We start from the raw sequence: 15,089 nt of genomic DNA on the forward strand, positions 1-15,089 counted from the left end.
AGGAGATGGCGGGGCCTCCCGTGGCCGCTGGCTCCTACCTGCTACCTCACGCTGTACAGCACCATTCAGCGGGCAAAGATGTAGAAGGACATATCTTTAATTCTACAATTTACCCCCCATCACCCACCTTTCCCCTGTGGCCAGGGCTGTTTCTAGCCAGTTGGCTTCCAGTGCAAGATTTAAAAATGCGACCCTCCCCAATTGACATTAAAAAATGCGTCTCCCTATAGTTATAAGAAACACAAATTTGCTGCTGACGAGGGCGTGGCCTCGCTAAAATGGGTCCGAATCTAAATAACCCCCAATGTCAGACTGCATCATTCATGCCACTGCCCTCTTAGAATATTTTGGAATATGTACCCCTTCACCTTTTTATTACCTAGGTCTTTTACCGCTCCCCAGCTATGTACACCTATGCCACAGCTTCTTTTACCGTCTGTGCCTCCGCCTCTCTCCTCACGTGTGCCTCTGCCCCATCTCCACCTGTATCTCTGCCCCCTCCCCACCTGTGTCTCTGCCACCTCCCTACCTGTGTCTCTGGCCCACTCAACCTGTATCTCTGCCCCCTTCACCACGTGCGCTTCTGCCAGCCTCTCCACCGGTATCTATGTCCTCCACTCCACCTGCTTCTCTGCCCACTCTCCACCTGTATCTTTACCACTTCCCCACCTGAGTCTCTGCCACCTCCCCACCTGTGTCTCTGGCCCACTCAACCTGTATCTCTGCCCCCTTCACCACGTGCGCTTCTGCCAGCCTCTCCACCGGTATCTATGTTCTCCACTCCACCTGCTTCTCTGCCCACTCTCCACCTGTATCTTTACCACTTCCCCACCTGAGTCTCTGCCACCTCCCCACCTGTGTCTCTGGCCCACTCAACCTGTATCTCTGCCCCCTTCACCACGTGCGCTTCTGCCAGCCTCTCCACCGGTATCTATGTCCTCCACTCCACCTGCTTCTCTGCCCACTCTCCACCTGTATCTCTACCACTTCCCCACCTGAGTCTCTGCCCCCTCCATCTCTGTCTGTCCCCTTCACCACCTGTGCTTCTTCCCCCTCTACAACCTGTGCCTCTGCCCCCTCTCTACCTGTGTCTCTGCATTCTCTCTACCTGTGCTTCCGCCTCCTTCTTCACTTGTGTCTCTGCCACCTTCAATAACTGTGTATCCGCCCCTCTTGCCACCTGCCTCCCTCCCCACCTGTGGCTCTGCTCACTTCACCACCTCTACTTCTGCCCCTCTCGCCACCTGTGCCACTCACCACAGTGCGCATGCACTGTACAATCTCAGCGTATTTTTCATGAAAAATACACTAAGAATTGTGGTGACTGAATACTGCATAAAGGGACAAGCCCTGTCCCTGTATGCGGTAATTGATACAGCCTTGCGATGTATTCAATTATCGTAATGATTGTGATAAATATGCCCCATAGTGTGTGGATGTAGTGTAGTAGTGATATAGTGAAGTGATGGAGTGCGGGGAGGAAGTGCAGTGATGTAGTATGCCACCGCACCCCCCTGCCCACACAGAGGAAAATTCTCTGTGGTGCTAATCACACCCATTGCGCAGCAACAATAGGCCCTTCATGAATTTCAGCTCCAGGCCAATGTGGACCTTAATCTGCCACTGTCTGTATTATATGGTATCACTGTTATGATCTCTGTATTATATGTCGGTCATTGATGCTCTGTGCATTATATGGTGATCTATGGAATGCTCTCTTTATTAGATGGAAGTCACTGATGTTCTCAGCAATATATGGAGGGCACTGTGATAGTCTCTGTATAGTGTGGCTGTCACTTCAATGCTCAGCGGCGTGTGAGGTAGTATAGTATAAGCAACAATTCATACCTTTGAGTCTTGAGACAGTGGAGCCTACAGTATATGCCCCATTCAAAAATAAAAAAGTGCAAAATCTTATGCATTCCTTGTGGAATGGGGTTAGGCACAGTGAATTGCCTCACTGTCAGACCACATGCAAAATCTGATTTTTGTTTTTATTTTGTTATTTTTTGAGGCAGGATATATTTAAATGTGATTCAAGGAGTGAGGCATGTACATTTAGGGAGATGCTCCTACTTTAGATGGTGGTTGCATGACGTCTTTTCTAACTTGTGGTGGACTTCTGCATCAACTAATGAATGTTACACAGGAAAACACACTTTATACTCACAAGTGCCAATGCATACCAAACATGGAACCGTAACACATTAACTGATGGCAGTTCTGATGTCTCCTTTACTGCCCGGACTTGACAAGACATGGAAGAGGCTTCGGAGAGCAGACTTTTGATAGAAAATATTCCCATCTATATCCACAATCCCATCATTGGCCGTGCAGTGTGTCTGCCCAGGGGCACTTCCCAAAGTGGAGAGTGGATGTCCCCCTTTTTATGTAACCTACCGTCATAGAGGCGCATTTGACCAATATTAAATGCACCGCACAGCTGCATATTTTTTCATTACAGAATAACCCATTTGAAATGTAAAAAATGAGATTAATTATTAACCTCTTAATGATTGGATTACTTTTGCATTTTTACACTCTAGTCTAGGCTAATGGGCCAAATTGTATTGACACTGGCAGCAACAGCTTCCAATAGGGAGGAACATTGGACTTTTTACTGTGACAAGAGCCGAAATTCTCTTTTATACTATAAAGTGATAGTAACCGCAGGATTTGTGTGTTTGTAAGATGACATCTTCACCTTTAACATGTAATTCTTCGGAGTAAACCAGCCTACTCTAACTTAATGCATTTTTTGTGTCTGTCAGCACCCTTTTGACAAGATATTTCTAGACAGAAGCTGCCAAGGCTATGCCAGAAATAACACAGAACGTCGCACTGCGTCTCTCGTCCTAAATCTTACAGTGTGTCTTGGAGAAAATATAAGATTCGTGCCCATCTTCCTCAGAACCTTTGTGTTTCCAAAGGTGACCCCTGCACGAGATCTCTCAGGTCACTTAAACGAGAAGGGACTTCATCAGTCTTTTAGATTTTTTGTTTTGTGTCAGAATATATTGTAAATTCTGAAAATCTGCACAATATTGCAATCCTAAACTGTCCACTCATCATATAAATATTTTAGTAATCTCTGACCTGAGATGCCTTGCAAACTCCATTATGCCTTTAAGCTGCTTTCAGCAACAGTCTAAGCCATGAAAGTGGAGCGTGGTCAGGGAACCTTGTTTGTGACAGTGCTGTGAGCTGCCCAATCATCTATAAATTATTTACTGTATAACAGCCCCACTAGCTGTACATCCAGAATTCTGTAAGTTATGTGAAAGCTTTACCCCATCGATTTCTTTACTAAGGATTTTCACAGTCCTTTGCTAAAAGTACATCCTTTGGCATTTAACATCTATGAAAGCCTAAAATAGATCTATGCCCATTCTTTGTTCTCACCATCCAGTCACTTTTTATTTGCATGCTGCTAAACCCCATTCCAGATTTTCAACATACCGTAGATAGGCAAAACACAGTACCCACCAGACCACAGCATATCTTGGTGTGAATAATAATAGAATTATAGCAGTATAAACAACAGGTGTGACGTTCAAGACTAGCTTCTATGTATTCATCATAACCTGTTCACCCTCTCTGAACAAGTCGTGTGGGACCTTTACACCATCAGAAGCCCCACGTATCTGGCTGGAGTAAAATGCTTTAATTTGAACTCCTTGAATATGTCTAGCTGTCATGTCCAAATAATACCATAAATGGGTCATTGCTTATACAGATGGACAACATATTTTCTACTGTATATATCTATTTAGCAAAAATCTGGGGCGATTAGCTCGGTAGAGGGCTTAGTGGTGCAGTGTTTTAGGTGCTTTAAAAAGGGTCACACACAGCTTTTCAGGAAAATAAATGAAAATAATGCTTTACTGTTGTCAGCATAAATGAAACAGAAAATGATAAACTACCTAGCTCCCATGCAGGACACTCTCTCTCTCTGACTGGCCCTCTCTATAGTGGGCGGCTAGTCTGCATGCAAAGTCTCACTTAAATCTCAGTCCTGTCTCACAGGTAAGGCACTTCCCGCCCCTTCTCAAAGACTTCCCTGCCTTTTGCGGGTGCGACTCAAGGCACACTGACCTTTCTTCTTCTTCTCAGCAACATAAGCACAGTCTTCCCTGCCTCCTGCAGGTTTAGACACTTGCCTCTTTGCCCCTACTGGCTTCCTGGCACACTGGACTCTTCAACTTCAACTGTTACTGCAGCCTGACTGTCTTTCACAAACCCCACCTGGGCTAAATACACACTTGTCTGCCCTCAGTCCCACCTGACTGGTTTCACTCGACAGCCATTAGGCGTGGTCACACCTACTATCTATCTATCTATCTATCTATCTATCTATCTATCTATCTATCTATCTATCTATCTATCTATCTATTTGTCTGTCTGTGTATATATATATATATATATATACACACACACACACACACACACACATACACTACCGTTCAAACAGTTGAGGTCACTCAGACAATTTCCTTATTTTTTTAAAGAAAAGCACTGTTTTCTTTTCAAAGAAGATAACATTAAATTAATCAGAAATACACTCTATACATTGTTAATGTGGTAAATGACTATACTGGCTGCAAACGTCTGGTTTTTAAAGGAATATCTACATAGGTGTATAGAGGCCTATTTCCAGCAACCATCACTCCAGTGTTGTAATGGTACACTGTGTTTGCTAATCGCGGTAGAAGACTAATAGATGATTAGAAAACCCTTGAAAACCCTTGCGCAATTATGTTAGCACAGCTGAAAACGGGTTTGCTCATTAGACTGGCCTTCCTTTGAGCTAGTTGAGTATCTGGAGCATCACATTTGTGGGTTCAATTATACTCTCAAAATGGCTAGAAAAAGAGAACTTTCATGTGAAACTTGACAGTCTATTCTTGTTCTTCGAAATAAAGGATATTCCATGTGGGAAATTGCCAAGAAACTGAACATTTCCTACAACGGTGTGTACTAATCCTTTCAGAGAACAGCACAAACAAGCTCTAACCAGAGTAGAAAGAGAAGTGGGAGGCCCCGGTGCACAACTGAGCAAGAAGACAAGTGCAATAGAGTCTCTAATTTGAGAAAAAGACGCCTCACAGGTCCTCAACAGGCAGCTTCATTAAATGGTACCCGCAAAACGCCAGTGTCAACGTCTATAGTGAAGAGGCGACTCCGGGATGCTGGCTTTCTAGGCAGAGTGGCAAAGAAAAAGCCATATCTGAGACTGGCCAATAAAAGGAAAAGATTAATATGGGCAAAAGAACACAGACATTGGACAGAGGAAGATTGGAAAAAAGTGTTATGGACAGATAAATCGAAGTTTGAGATGTTTGGACCACACAGAAGAACATTTGTGAGAAGCAGAACAAGTGAAAAGATGCTGGAAGAGTGCCTGACGCCATCTGTCAAGCATGGTGGAGATAATGTGATGGTCTGGGGCTGCTTTGGTGCTAGTAAAGTGGGAGATTTGTACAAGGTAAAAGGGATTTTGAATAAGGAAGGCTATCACTCCATTTTGCAATGCCATGCCATACCCTGTGGACAGCGCTTGATTGGAGCCAATTTCCTCCTCCAACAGGACAATGATCCAAAGCACACCTCCAAATTATGCAAGAACTATTTAGCGAAGAAGCAGGCAGCTGTTATTCTGTCTGTAATGGAGTGGCTAGCGCAGTCACCAGATCTCAACCCCATTGAGCTGTTGTGGGAGCAGCTTGACCGTATGTTACGCAAGAAGTGCCCATCAAGCCAATCCAACTTGTGGGAGGTGCTTCAGGAAGCTTGGGGTGAAATTTCTTTAGATTACCTCAACAAATTAACAAATTAACAGCTAGAATGCCAAAGGTATGCAATGCTGTAATTGCTGCAAAGGGAGCATTCTTTGACGAAAGCAAAGTTTGAAGGACAAAATTATTATTTAAAATAAAATTAATTATTTCTAACCTTGGCAATGTCTTGACTATATGTTCTAATCAACTCATTTGATAAATAGAAGTCAGTTTTCATGTAAAACACGAAAATGTCTGGGTGACCCCAAACTTTTGAACGGTAGTGTATATTATATATATATATATATATATATAGATAGATAGATAGGAGAATAGGCGGCAAGCAGGAGACTGTTCAAACGACTTTCTTTATTGAAGAGACATCCTACAATTGTTTCGGGCGTCCGCCCGTCGTCAGGGATGTACAACACAGTACTAACAAACATTATATACCCTCACAGAGACTTCCCACATATACAATTAAGTTGACTCACCTCACCTGCGCTCCTGCCCTCCGATCAGAACGCCACGCTGACCGCTGCTCTCACACACTGTGCAGCGGCTTCTGTGTAGCGGGCGACGTCATCGGAAGGCGCCCGCAGGGAGGGACAAGACTACGTACTGAGGTTACCAAGGCAACATCAAAAACAAAAACAACTTCATGCACGTGAGGCATCTCATCTACGATCTAAGAGAAACATAGATATGATGATGCAACCCAAGTGCATGGGCAGGTATTGACAATACAGATAAAAGATACAAAAATACAAAAAATACAGAAAACGAAAAACGAACCATGGGACACTATAGACAAACTGAGACCCAACATGTTATAAAATACATATAGGCATCGTTATATATCCAGAACCATCCCAAAAATAATTTCATTGAAAAGGAAACCAGTTATAGTATAATATGAATATTTCTAATATTTTCAATAAAAGCGGACAGCATACCCCAAGTGCCAACAATTCATTAGCCATTAATTATGACGTCCTAATAATGCCCAGCTAGAACTACAAAAAACTATGTAGTCCATGCTGTTCATTCAATCCTTTCGGGGACAATGTATCCAACCTAAAAATCCACTGACTTTCTAGCTGAAGAATTGTTGGCACTTGGGGTATGCTGTCCGCTTTTATTGAAAATATTAGAAATATTCATATTATACTATAACTGGTTTCCTTTTCAATGAAATTATTTTTGGGATGGTTCTGGATATATAACGATGCCTATATGTATTTTATAACATGTTGGGTCTCAGTTTGTCTATAGTGTCCCATGGTTAGTTTTTCGTTTTCTGTATTTTTGTATCTTTTATCTGTATTGTCAATACCTGCCCATGCACTTGGGTTGCATCATAATATCTATGTTTCTCTTAGATCGTAGATGAGATGCCTCACGTGCATGAAGTTGTTTTTGTTTTTGATGTTGCCTTGGTAACCTCAGTACGTAGTCTTGTCCCTCCCTGCGGGCGCCTTCCGATGACGTCGCCCGCTACACAGAAGCCGCTGCACAGTGTGTGAGAGCAGCGGTCAGCGTGGCGTTCTGATCGGAGGGCAGGAGCGCAGGTGAGGTGAGTCAACTTAATTGTATATGTGGGAAGTCTCTGTGAGGGTATATAATGTTTGTTAGTACTGTGTTGTACATCCCTGACGACGGGCGGACGCCCGAAACAATTGTAGGATGTCTCTTCAATAAAGAAAGTCGTTTGAACAGTCTCCTGAGTGCCGCCTATTCTCCTATCTACAATTGGAATTCTTTCCTAGGGAGGGCACTGGAGCAGATGTCATGTAAGCAAGGGGAGTGCCGGCTGCTTGGATGATTTATATATATATATATATATATATATATATAGTAACACTGTAGGGGAACAGGGCACCGTTTCCCGGGGTAGATGGCAGCAAGCAGCAGCTGAGAAATCATGCCAGTCTAGTTTCTGGTGCAACTGGCTGCAACCAGTTTTATTAAACAGAAAATAAAACAAACATCAAAAGAAAATACCTTGCCTGTCCGGCACTAACTAAACAGAAGACGTTCCTAACTGTCTCTAAACAAAAACACAGAGTTTTCCAGTCAATACTGTATGGCTCACTTATATAAAGAAGCGTGTTTCTCTCTTCAGAGATTCTGCAGTCTTCCCAGGCATTCTGCACCCACTAATCAGGCTAGCAGCCCTATAAGGCTCTTGCACAGCTGAAAGCCCTGATTAGCCCTCTGTGAGGCCAAAGATCCGAACTGGGCCCAATGTCTGGAACTTGCCCTCTCTCTCTCTCTCTCTCTCTCTCTCTCTCAGGGCCCTTATCCATCTTTTCCAGCAAGCTGAAAAGGTTTCCAACAAAACAAAACATTTCCCTGGAAGTTTTCATATTCTAAAACATGTAAGACAAGAACCTGGGACAAACATACCTTCCCCCAAACACTATTCCAGTGATCTTGTCACAATATATATATATATATATATATATATATATTGTGATGGAATGCTGCATGAGACCAAATTCTGTTTCTTATAATCTTACTATGTACCCCTTAAAGAACAAGCCTGCTGATCTACCGCTGATATGAAGCAACTGAAACTCTCAGCAGATCGAAACCCATCTCCAAACACTACATATGTCTCCACAGCTGAAGCAGAATAATGCTGTTCCTACTGCCGATCTGGCTTCTCCCAGCAACTGTTACTTTCTGCGGCTCCATTTGTTATTTACAGCATTCATATGTCACTCTGCAAATATACACTCACTACAACCGTCTCAATATGGAAATTGTCAACTGCATTTCCAAATTTCTTCTAAATGATTACCCTTCAACAAATGTCATTAAGCAATGTCACAGACTACATACAAACATGGCAATAATGATAATATAAGCCATCCTGTCTATGTTTCGAGGTTGGTTTAAATTCTTACCTCCCACAGAGCTTTAAAGTCTTTCTGTTCGATGCGTAGGAGCTCGCTGAATTCCCTGGTAACAATGGTGGCATGTCGGGGAGTGTTGTCCAATATTGACTCTCCAAAAGCTGTTCCGACTCCCAACGTACATATGATGACTGCATCCTATTGTGAAAGATATATAGGTGTCTAAATTCAGTAGAAGAATCACCTTAGCTACGACAAAATGTTATCATTGCTTTTAATTTGCGCTAGACACAATTTTTAAATTCTATACATCACTACTTTATAAACTCTGGCCATACATTGGTGAAAGGCCTGTTCCCCTTACCACCCCTCATAGCTCTCACTGGCTGCCTGATGCACGGACACAGCCTCTCCTCTTTCCAAAGCCATCACACAGAGCCAGTGTCCGCCCCCACCCATGTCAGCTCACCTGTGCCCCCCCCCCCGCCATCCTCCAGGGTAGAGGGGGGACAGAGATTAGAGAGGGAGAGATAGGAGGGAGATAGATATTTGAAAGAAATCCTGGGAATGGGAGAGAGGACAGAGATGAGGTAGAGACAGATTGTTCCTTCCTGTCTGTGCCTGGAGCCAGTTTCTTCCCAGATATGGCTTCTCCCCACCAATGAACACACTGGGGAGCAGAGGGGGAACAGAGATAAGAGAGAGAGACAGGTGGGTGACAGGAATGAGAAATGTGACGCTTAGGGGAGGTGGACAGAGATGAGATAAAGAGGCAGAGGGAGGTAGGACAGAGATAGGAGAGATAAAGACTTCCTTCCTATAAGTGCCCCCCCCCCCCCACCTGTGGCTCTACTCTTCTAACACGCCTCCCCCCTCATCAGTGGCTCCCCCTAGCATGCATAGCCCCTTCCCCACCTTAAGCTCCGCTTCCTCCTACCACACAAGATCCCCCCTGGGGAGTACACACGAGAAGGAGAAGAGGACATACAGTAGATGAGAGAGACGTTATACAAGGTGGGAGGCAGAAATGAGAGAGAGACAGACTGATCCCTCCTACCAGTGCCCCCTCATACCTCAGCTAGCCCACCACCCCACTACTGCTCTTCCCCCACGTCCCTTCCCCTAAGCCCACAAATTCAACTCACTGCACCATCAAACTGACTTTCCAGATAAAATCATATACTACTTATAATATGGTTTCTCTGCAGGCTGGCACAGTAAAAAGAAATGAATAATAAATAAAACTGCAAATAATGGTTTTTAGTACAGGTGAAAGTTATTAGGTCCTTTTATCAATAGTATTAAGCTAGGTACACACTATACAATTATCTGGCAGATAATCTGCCAGATCTAGCTGGCTGGAATGAAAAATTGGTAATGGATGAGAGCAAATGACAATCGTCAATTTGCTCCCAAACACTAGAAAACGGACAAAAATTGTCGGTCATCCAAGTTGGTTACATTTGTGTTGAACTGATTTGTATGAACGACAGGTTTTGTTCGTTTTCCAGTGCATGGGAGCAAATGGTCGATTGTCATTTGCTCTCATCCATTACTAAATTTTCACTCCAACCAGCCAGATCTGGCAGATTATCTGCCACATAATTGTATAGTGTGTACCTAGTTTTAGCAGGTTACCTGTTCTTTGCATAGATTTTCCAAATAAATAATTTCAATATGGAAGCATTTCATTTAACAAAGAAATGTTATCTGGGCACTGTGAGCCCCATCCTTTTACTGCAGTATTTGCTGTTTGTCAGCAACATGCATCTAAATAATTGGAGGATTTAAAGGAATATTGCATACCTCCCAACTGTCCCAATTTCAGCGGGACAGTCCCGCTAATTGGACACTGTCCCGCTGTCCCTCCCGCGGGTCGCAGTGTCCCGCAGGCGGGGGGGGGGGGGGGGGGGAGAGGTAGTGATCACCACTGCTCTGCTTTGCAAAGCAGCCGGTGATCACACTGAATAGATGCCGTGTGCATGCGCACGGCATGTATCAGCACAAGGAGGAGAGCCAGGAGCTGTCCAGCGGCTCAAAAAGCGCTGAACACTCCCCCAAAATGACGAAACCGGGGGTCGCGGCAATAGGCCACATACCCTTACAGAGAGGTCCCGCCCCTCTACTCGAAGCTCCGCCCCATTTTCGGCGCAGCATGTCCCTCTTCCAAAGGGACAGAAGTTGGGCGGTATGATATTGGAGGATCTCATTACTCTCCTGCTGATGCACAACCCACATGTCTCACTTCCACATCTTACCTTGAAGTAGTACATTACAGTAGAGCTACCATTTGTATACTCTTTTCTGTTACCTGCACTATAGAGATTCCACCATCTGCAAAGAGTCCTCTGTATAACGCCACATCACTACAATGTGCAAGAATAGTCCTAGTTGTGTGGGGGTTATCCTGATCTGAGGGTCCCCAAGTGCAGTTAGGCTTGACGCTTATACCCCTTTTGCATCTCCACATCCCACCCTGGAATTGGAAACGGGTCCTTCCCAGGTGGGATCCGGCATTGGACCCTAACAGCAGGCTTCTGCAGGCTTCCCGACCCAGCAATATGCCGGGCCGGTTGCCATAGCGTCGGGGGGTGGAACCGGCAGAGGAGGCGGCGGCGGCGCTGGAGGTTGTGCTCATCCCTGTGCCGCCTCTCCCTGTTGTAGTGAATGGATCCCGGGTCGCATCGACCCAGCAACCCATTCACACTGCCACTGACCTGGTATTCAACCTGGGAATAACCCTTATTATAACCCGGGTTGAATTACGGGGTCAGGTGACCCGGGAATTCCCCATGGCCCCTTTCACATCGCACATTGACCCGTGTCAACCCTGCATATTGCCGGGTCGATACCGGGTTATTTTTGCGACGCGATAGGGGTATTATTGGGAAATGGGAAAGATCTCAATCAAATTGTACAGAATAGAGTTTGGGCAAATCATGGTGGTGTTTGGACAGTTAAGGGCAGGGCTTCTTTTGTCGCCATTTTGCACTTTTGATTAAACGTTAAAGCTGATACTCTGTAGCAGCGGTATTCAACAGCTGCTGTGGAACTACACATCCCAGCATGTCCCGAGAAAGTATTAGCATGCTCTAATAGCACAATTGTGGTTGGGCATGCTGGAATGTGTTGTTCCATAGCAGCTGCAGGGCTGCATGTTGAATACCCCTGCTCTAAAGGGAGTACGTTATACTGTTATTATAATCTTTACTACACCCCTTTCCTATGTCTGTGTTTTGCTTTTTCCTCTGACACAACAACAGGTTTATGAAATGAAATGTTATTGCATGAACAAATCAAACAAAATACTGGGGTGTCAGATCCTAAATGTAGACATGTATTCATTGTTTATATAAAATACATTAATTAAAATTTTCTCATGCAGCAATCAATTTATATACAGAAAGTCTGGCTGCAGGAGCAGAAGGCCCTATTAGAAACTAACAATGCACTGCCACCTAGTGGAGCCTCATAACCGCACAGTCACAGAAACGTGATTTTAAGTATACATATTAGGTCATTCCGACCCATTCGTACGTTCGGTTTGTCGCTGCGGTGCGAACGGGTCCGGATTGCGCCTGCGCGGCGGCCGCACTGCGCATGCGCGACGTTGCCCAAGACAACGAAGAAAGCGTTTGCAGAGCCGACCGCAAGAAGATTGACAGAAAGAAGGCGTACCTGGGCGTCACCGAAGCGTTGCTAGCCGTTTTTGGGGAGTGGATAAGAAAACGCAGGCGTGTCCAGGAGAACGGAGGGCGGATATCTGACGTCAAAGCCGTCTCCAGCATCGCAGAGATCGTCGCACGGGGTAAGTATGTCCAGGGCTGGTCTTGTTTTACTTTACATTTTTTTAGCTTAGCAGGGCTGCACAAGCGATCGCAGCCCTGCTAAGCTAAAATACACTCCCCCATAGGCGTGGACTAGTTGATCGCAGCAGCAGCAAAAAGTTGCTGGCTGCGATCAACTCGGAATGACCACCATAGAGAGGCCCATTTATCGAAAAATATTTGCTGCTTGCTCCCCGATAACATCAGTTTTCAGGGGTTAGCCGCAAATATTTAGTGTCACCTACATGTATATAGGAGGGACTGCAGTGACATCTCCGATACCTTCTGAAATCCCTCCATTCCTGCCGGCAGCTGCATAGAAGTTTCTATGGGGGACATGATGCTGTCAGTTTTACCAATTTTCAAAATACAGTAATCCCGCTTGCACACTGAGCACATCCTTCCGGAGCCCCTGTCCCTGCGGATGCTCTATAATACATTGGCCTGGTACAATAGCATATTGCAAAGTGATAATCGCATTGAGTATGTGATCCATGATAAATAGACCCCAGATAAAAAAAAAAACCACTAACCCAAGACAAAAACGTTCTGATACATTTAGATTTTACCCATTATTACAAGGCCATACATAATATGGGTTGGGTATGATATCCCGGTGGTTGGGATGACGGCGGGTCAGAAGACTGACTGCGGCATCCCGATTTTGATAATTTCCCAATGCCCCCCTAACCCTAAAACTCCCCCCGCAGCCTAAACCTAACCCTCCCCTGCAGCATAACCCTAACCCTCCCCAGGGGTGCCTAAACCTAACCCCCCTCCCCGCAACCTAACCCTAATCCTCCCATTACCAGAGGCTGACCCCCAACCTAGACCTAAACCCCTCCCCCTCCAGCTTACCTGTCCAAAGCCCCAGTAAACCCTGGTTCGGGATCCAGGACTGTGATCTTTGTCGGTATGCCAGCGCCGGTATTACGAGCAAAGTCAGCATTCCGGCGTCAGTATTTCGACTGCCAGGATCCTGACCGCTGGGATCCTGACCGGATCCCCATTAATATATATCATATGGATTTACTTTATGCAATTGTTAATTGCAAATGCAAATACCTAGTAATAAGCACGACTGAACAGAGAAGTAACTATGGCATACAGATTGTGGTGCATTTGTGCTGGTACCCCTCATAATGTCAACTTTTCCTTATAGGCCCCTAATACTACCGGTATATATATCAAAGATTACCAATCTAACAGGGACGTGCAGTCAGGGGAGGCAGGGGAGCCAGTGCCTCCCCTGTCATTAATGACTAAAATAATATAAAGAAGATACTTATGACACATATTCTGTTTCATAAGTATCTTCTTTATATTAATGTAATCATTATCCCTGTCTAAATGGGGTTGGGAGGCACCGATTGTGGTGCCTCCCGTTGTGAATGGGGAAAGGTATGGGAGCGGGGGGCGGGCGCAGGTGGGGCCTAGCAATGGGCATTAAAAACCGATTGAAAATGCATTGGAAAGCGACACCATTAGAGGTGCCGCTTTCATACAGGGACGTGCTTTCAACCCATGAAAGCACGCCCCTGTCAGTGAGGCCATAGTGATTGTCCAGCGGATCCTACACTCCCCCCCCCCCCCCTCCTCATTGTATGGGTGGGGAGGGGGGGAGGAGATGGTTAGCTGCCAGTGCCTCCCCAGCCACTGACCTCACCGCACGCCACTGCAATCTAAATAATATACATTAAGTAACTATAGTGTATATACATAACTAATACCATGCTGTATCTCACTCCTATGCAGCAAGTTGCCCTGTTAGGTAGGAGGGGCTTCTGTAACACACTGGGGACATGTACTAAGCAGTGATAAAAGTGGAGTAGTAAGCCAGTGGAGAAGTTGCCAATGGTAACCAATCAGCTGCTTTGTATACGTTTATAGTATGCAAATTATAAGTGTTACATCAATGTTGATTGGACGCCATTGGCAACTCCACTGGCTCAGTCCTCCACTTTAATCACTGTTTAGTACATGTCCCCACAGTGAGGTTGATCCAATTAGCCACAAAGGGTGCGATGTTTCAATTTGCATAACATCGCTCGGACCTCTATGGGGTGGTGAGAACTTTTGGGTGAATTTGAGCTGCCGAGATCATTGCAGCTAATTGGATTTCACCCAGTGACTGATAGCTGGGCAGACTGCTTTGAAGAAATGCACAATTTATACTGGTGGAAAGGGTATACACAAGAGCAGTGATGTCACAGCAGCTCAACATCAGCTCTTACACCTGTATTATCAGATGTTACCAGGGCACAATGTTAGAGGTTGCTGCTGTCTCTATATGGGAGGTAATACTAATGGTTAACAGAGCTGCAGGCAATATCTTAGCACAAATAAATTTCAGGGCTTTATAGGCCGTAGTACAATGTGAAGTACATTATTACCAAGTTCAGTAACCTATCATGTATCAGAAGGGGCGCTTTAAGAGCGGAGAAGGCCCATGTGCAGCCCCTCCATTCAGGACCCCTCCTCTCTGCCGGCCCCCGGCAACAAAGCAGCGCTATGGAGAGGAGTCTGATCAGCGGCCATTTTCCCGGAGATTTCTGCAGCAGCGCAGCCGTTAGCGCTGTATTTCAGAGGGGTAAATATTCAAAAAATGGGTAAAGCATTTGCAC

The 15,089-nt window shown here is 45.1% G+C and overlaps 1 protein-coding gene across 4 annotated transcripts in view; it reads right to left on the reverse strand.

Moving 5' to 3' along the window:
- RAPGEF4 (Rap guanine nucleotide exchange factor 4) overlaps positions 1–15,089 on the reverse strand; it is a 626,758-nt gene that overhangs the window by 516,126 nt on the left and 95,543 nt on the right. For 3 of the 4 annotated variants that reach the window (XM_063933451.1, XM_063933450.1, XM_063933453.1), the window contains exon 4: positions 8,690–8,836. In XM_063933451.1, the coding sequence (XP_063789521.1) occupies positions 8,690–8,836 (147 nt within the window). Of the gene's footprint in view, positions 1–8,689; positions 8,837–15,089 lie in introns of those variants that run through there. The other variant, XM_063933452.1, reaches the window with a different exon arrangement.

Source organism: Pseudophryne corroboree, chromosome 7 (assembly GCF_028390025.1).
Source record: "Pseudophryne corroboree isolate aPseCor3 chromosome 7, aPseCor3.hap2, whole genome shotgun sequence".
NCBI lineage: Eukaryota > Metazoa > Chordata > Amphibia > Anura > Myobatrachidae > Pseudophryne > Pseudophryne corroboree.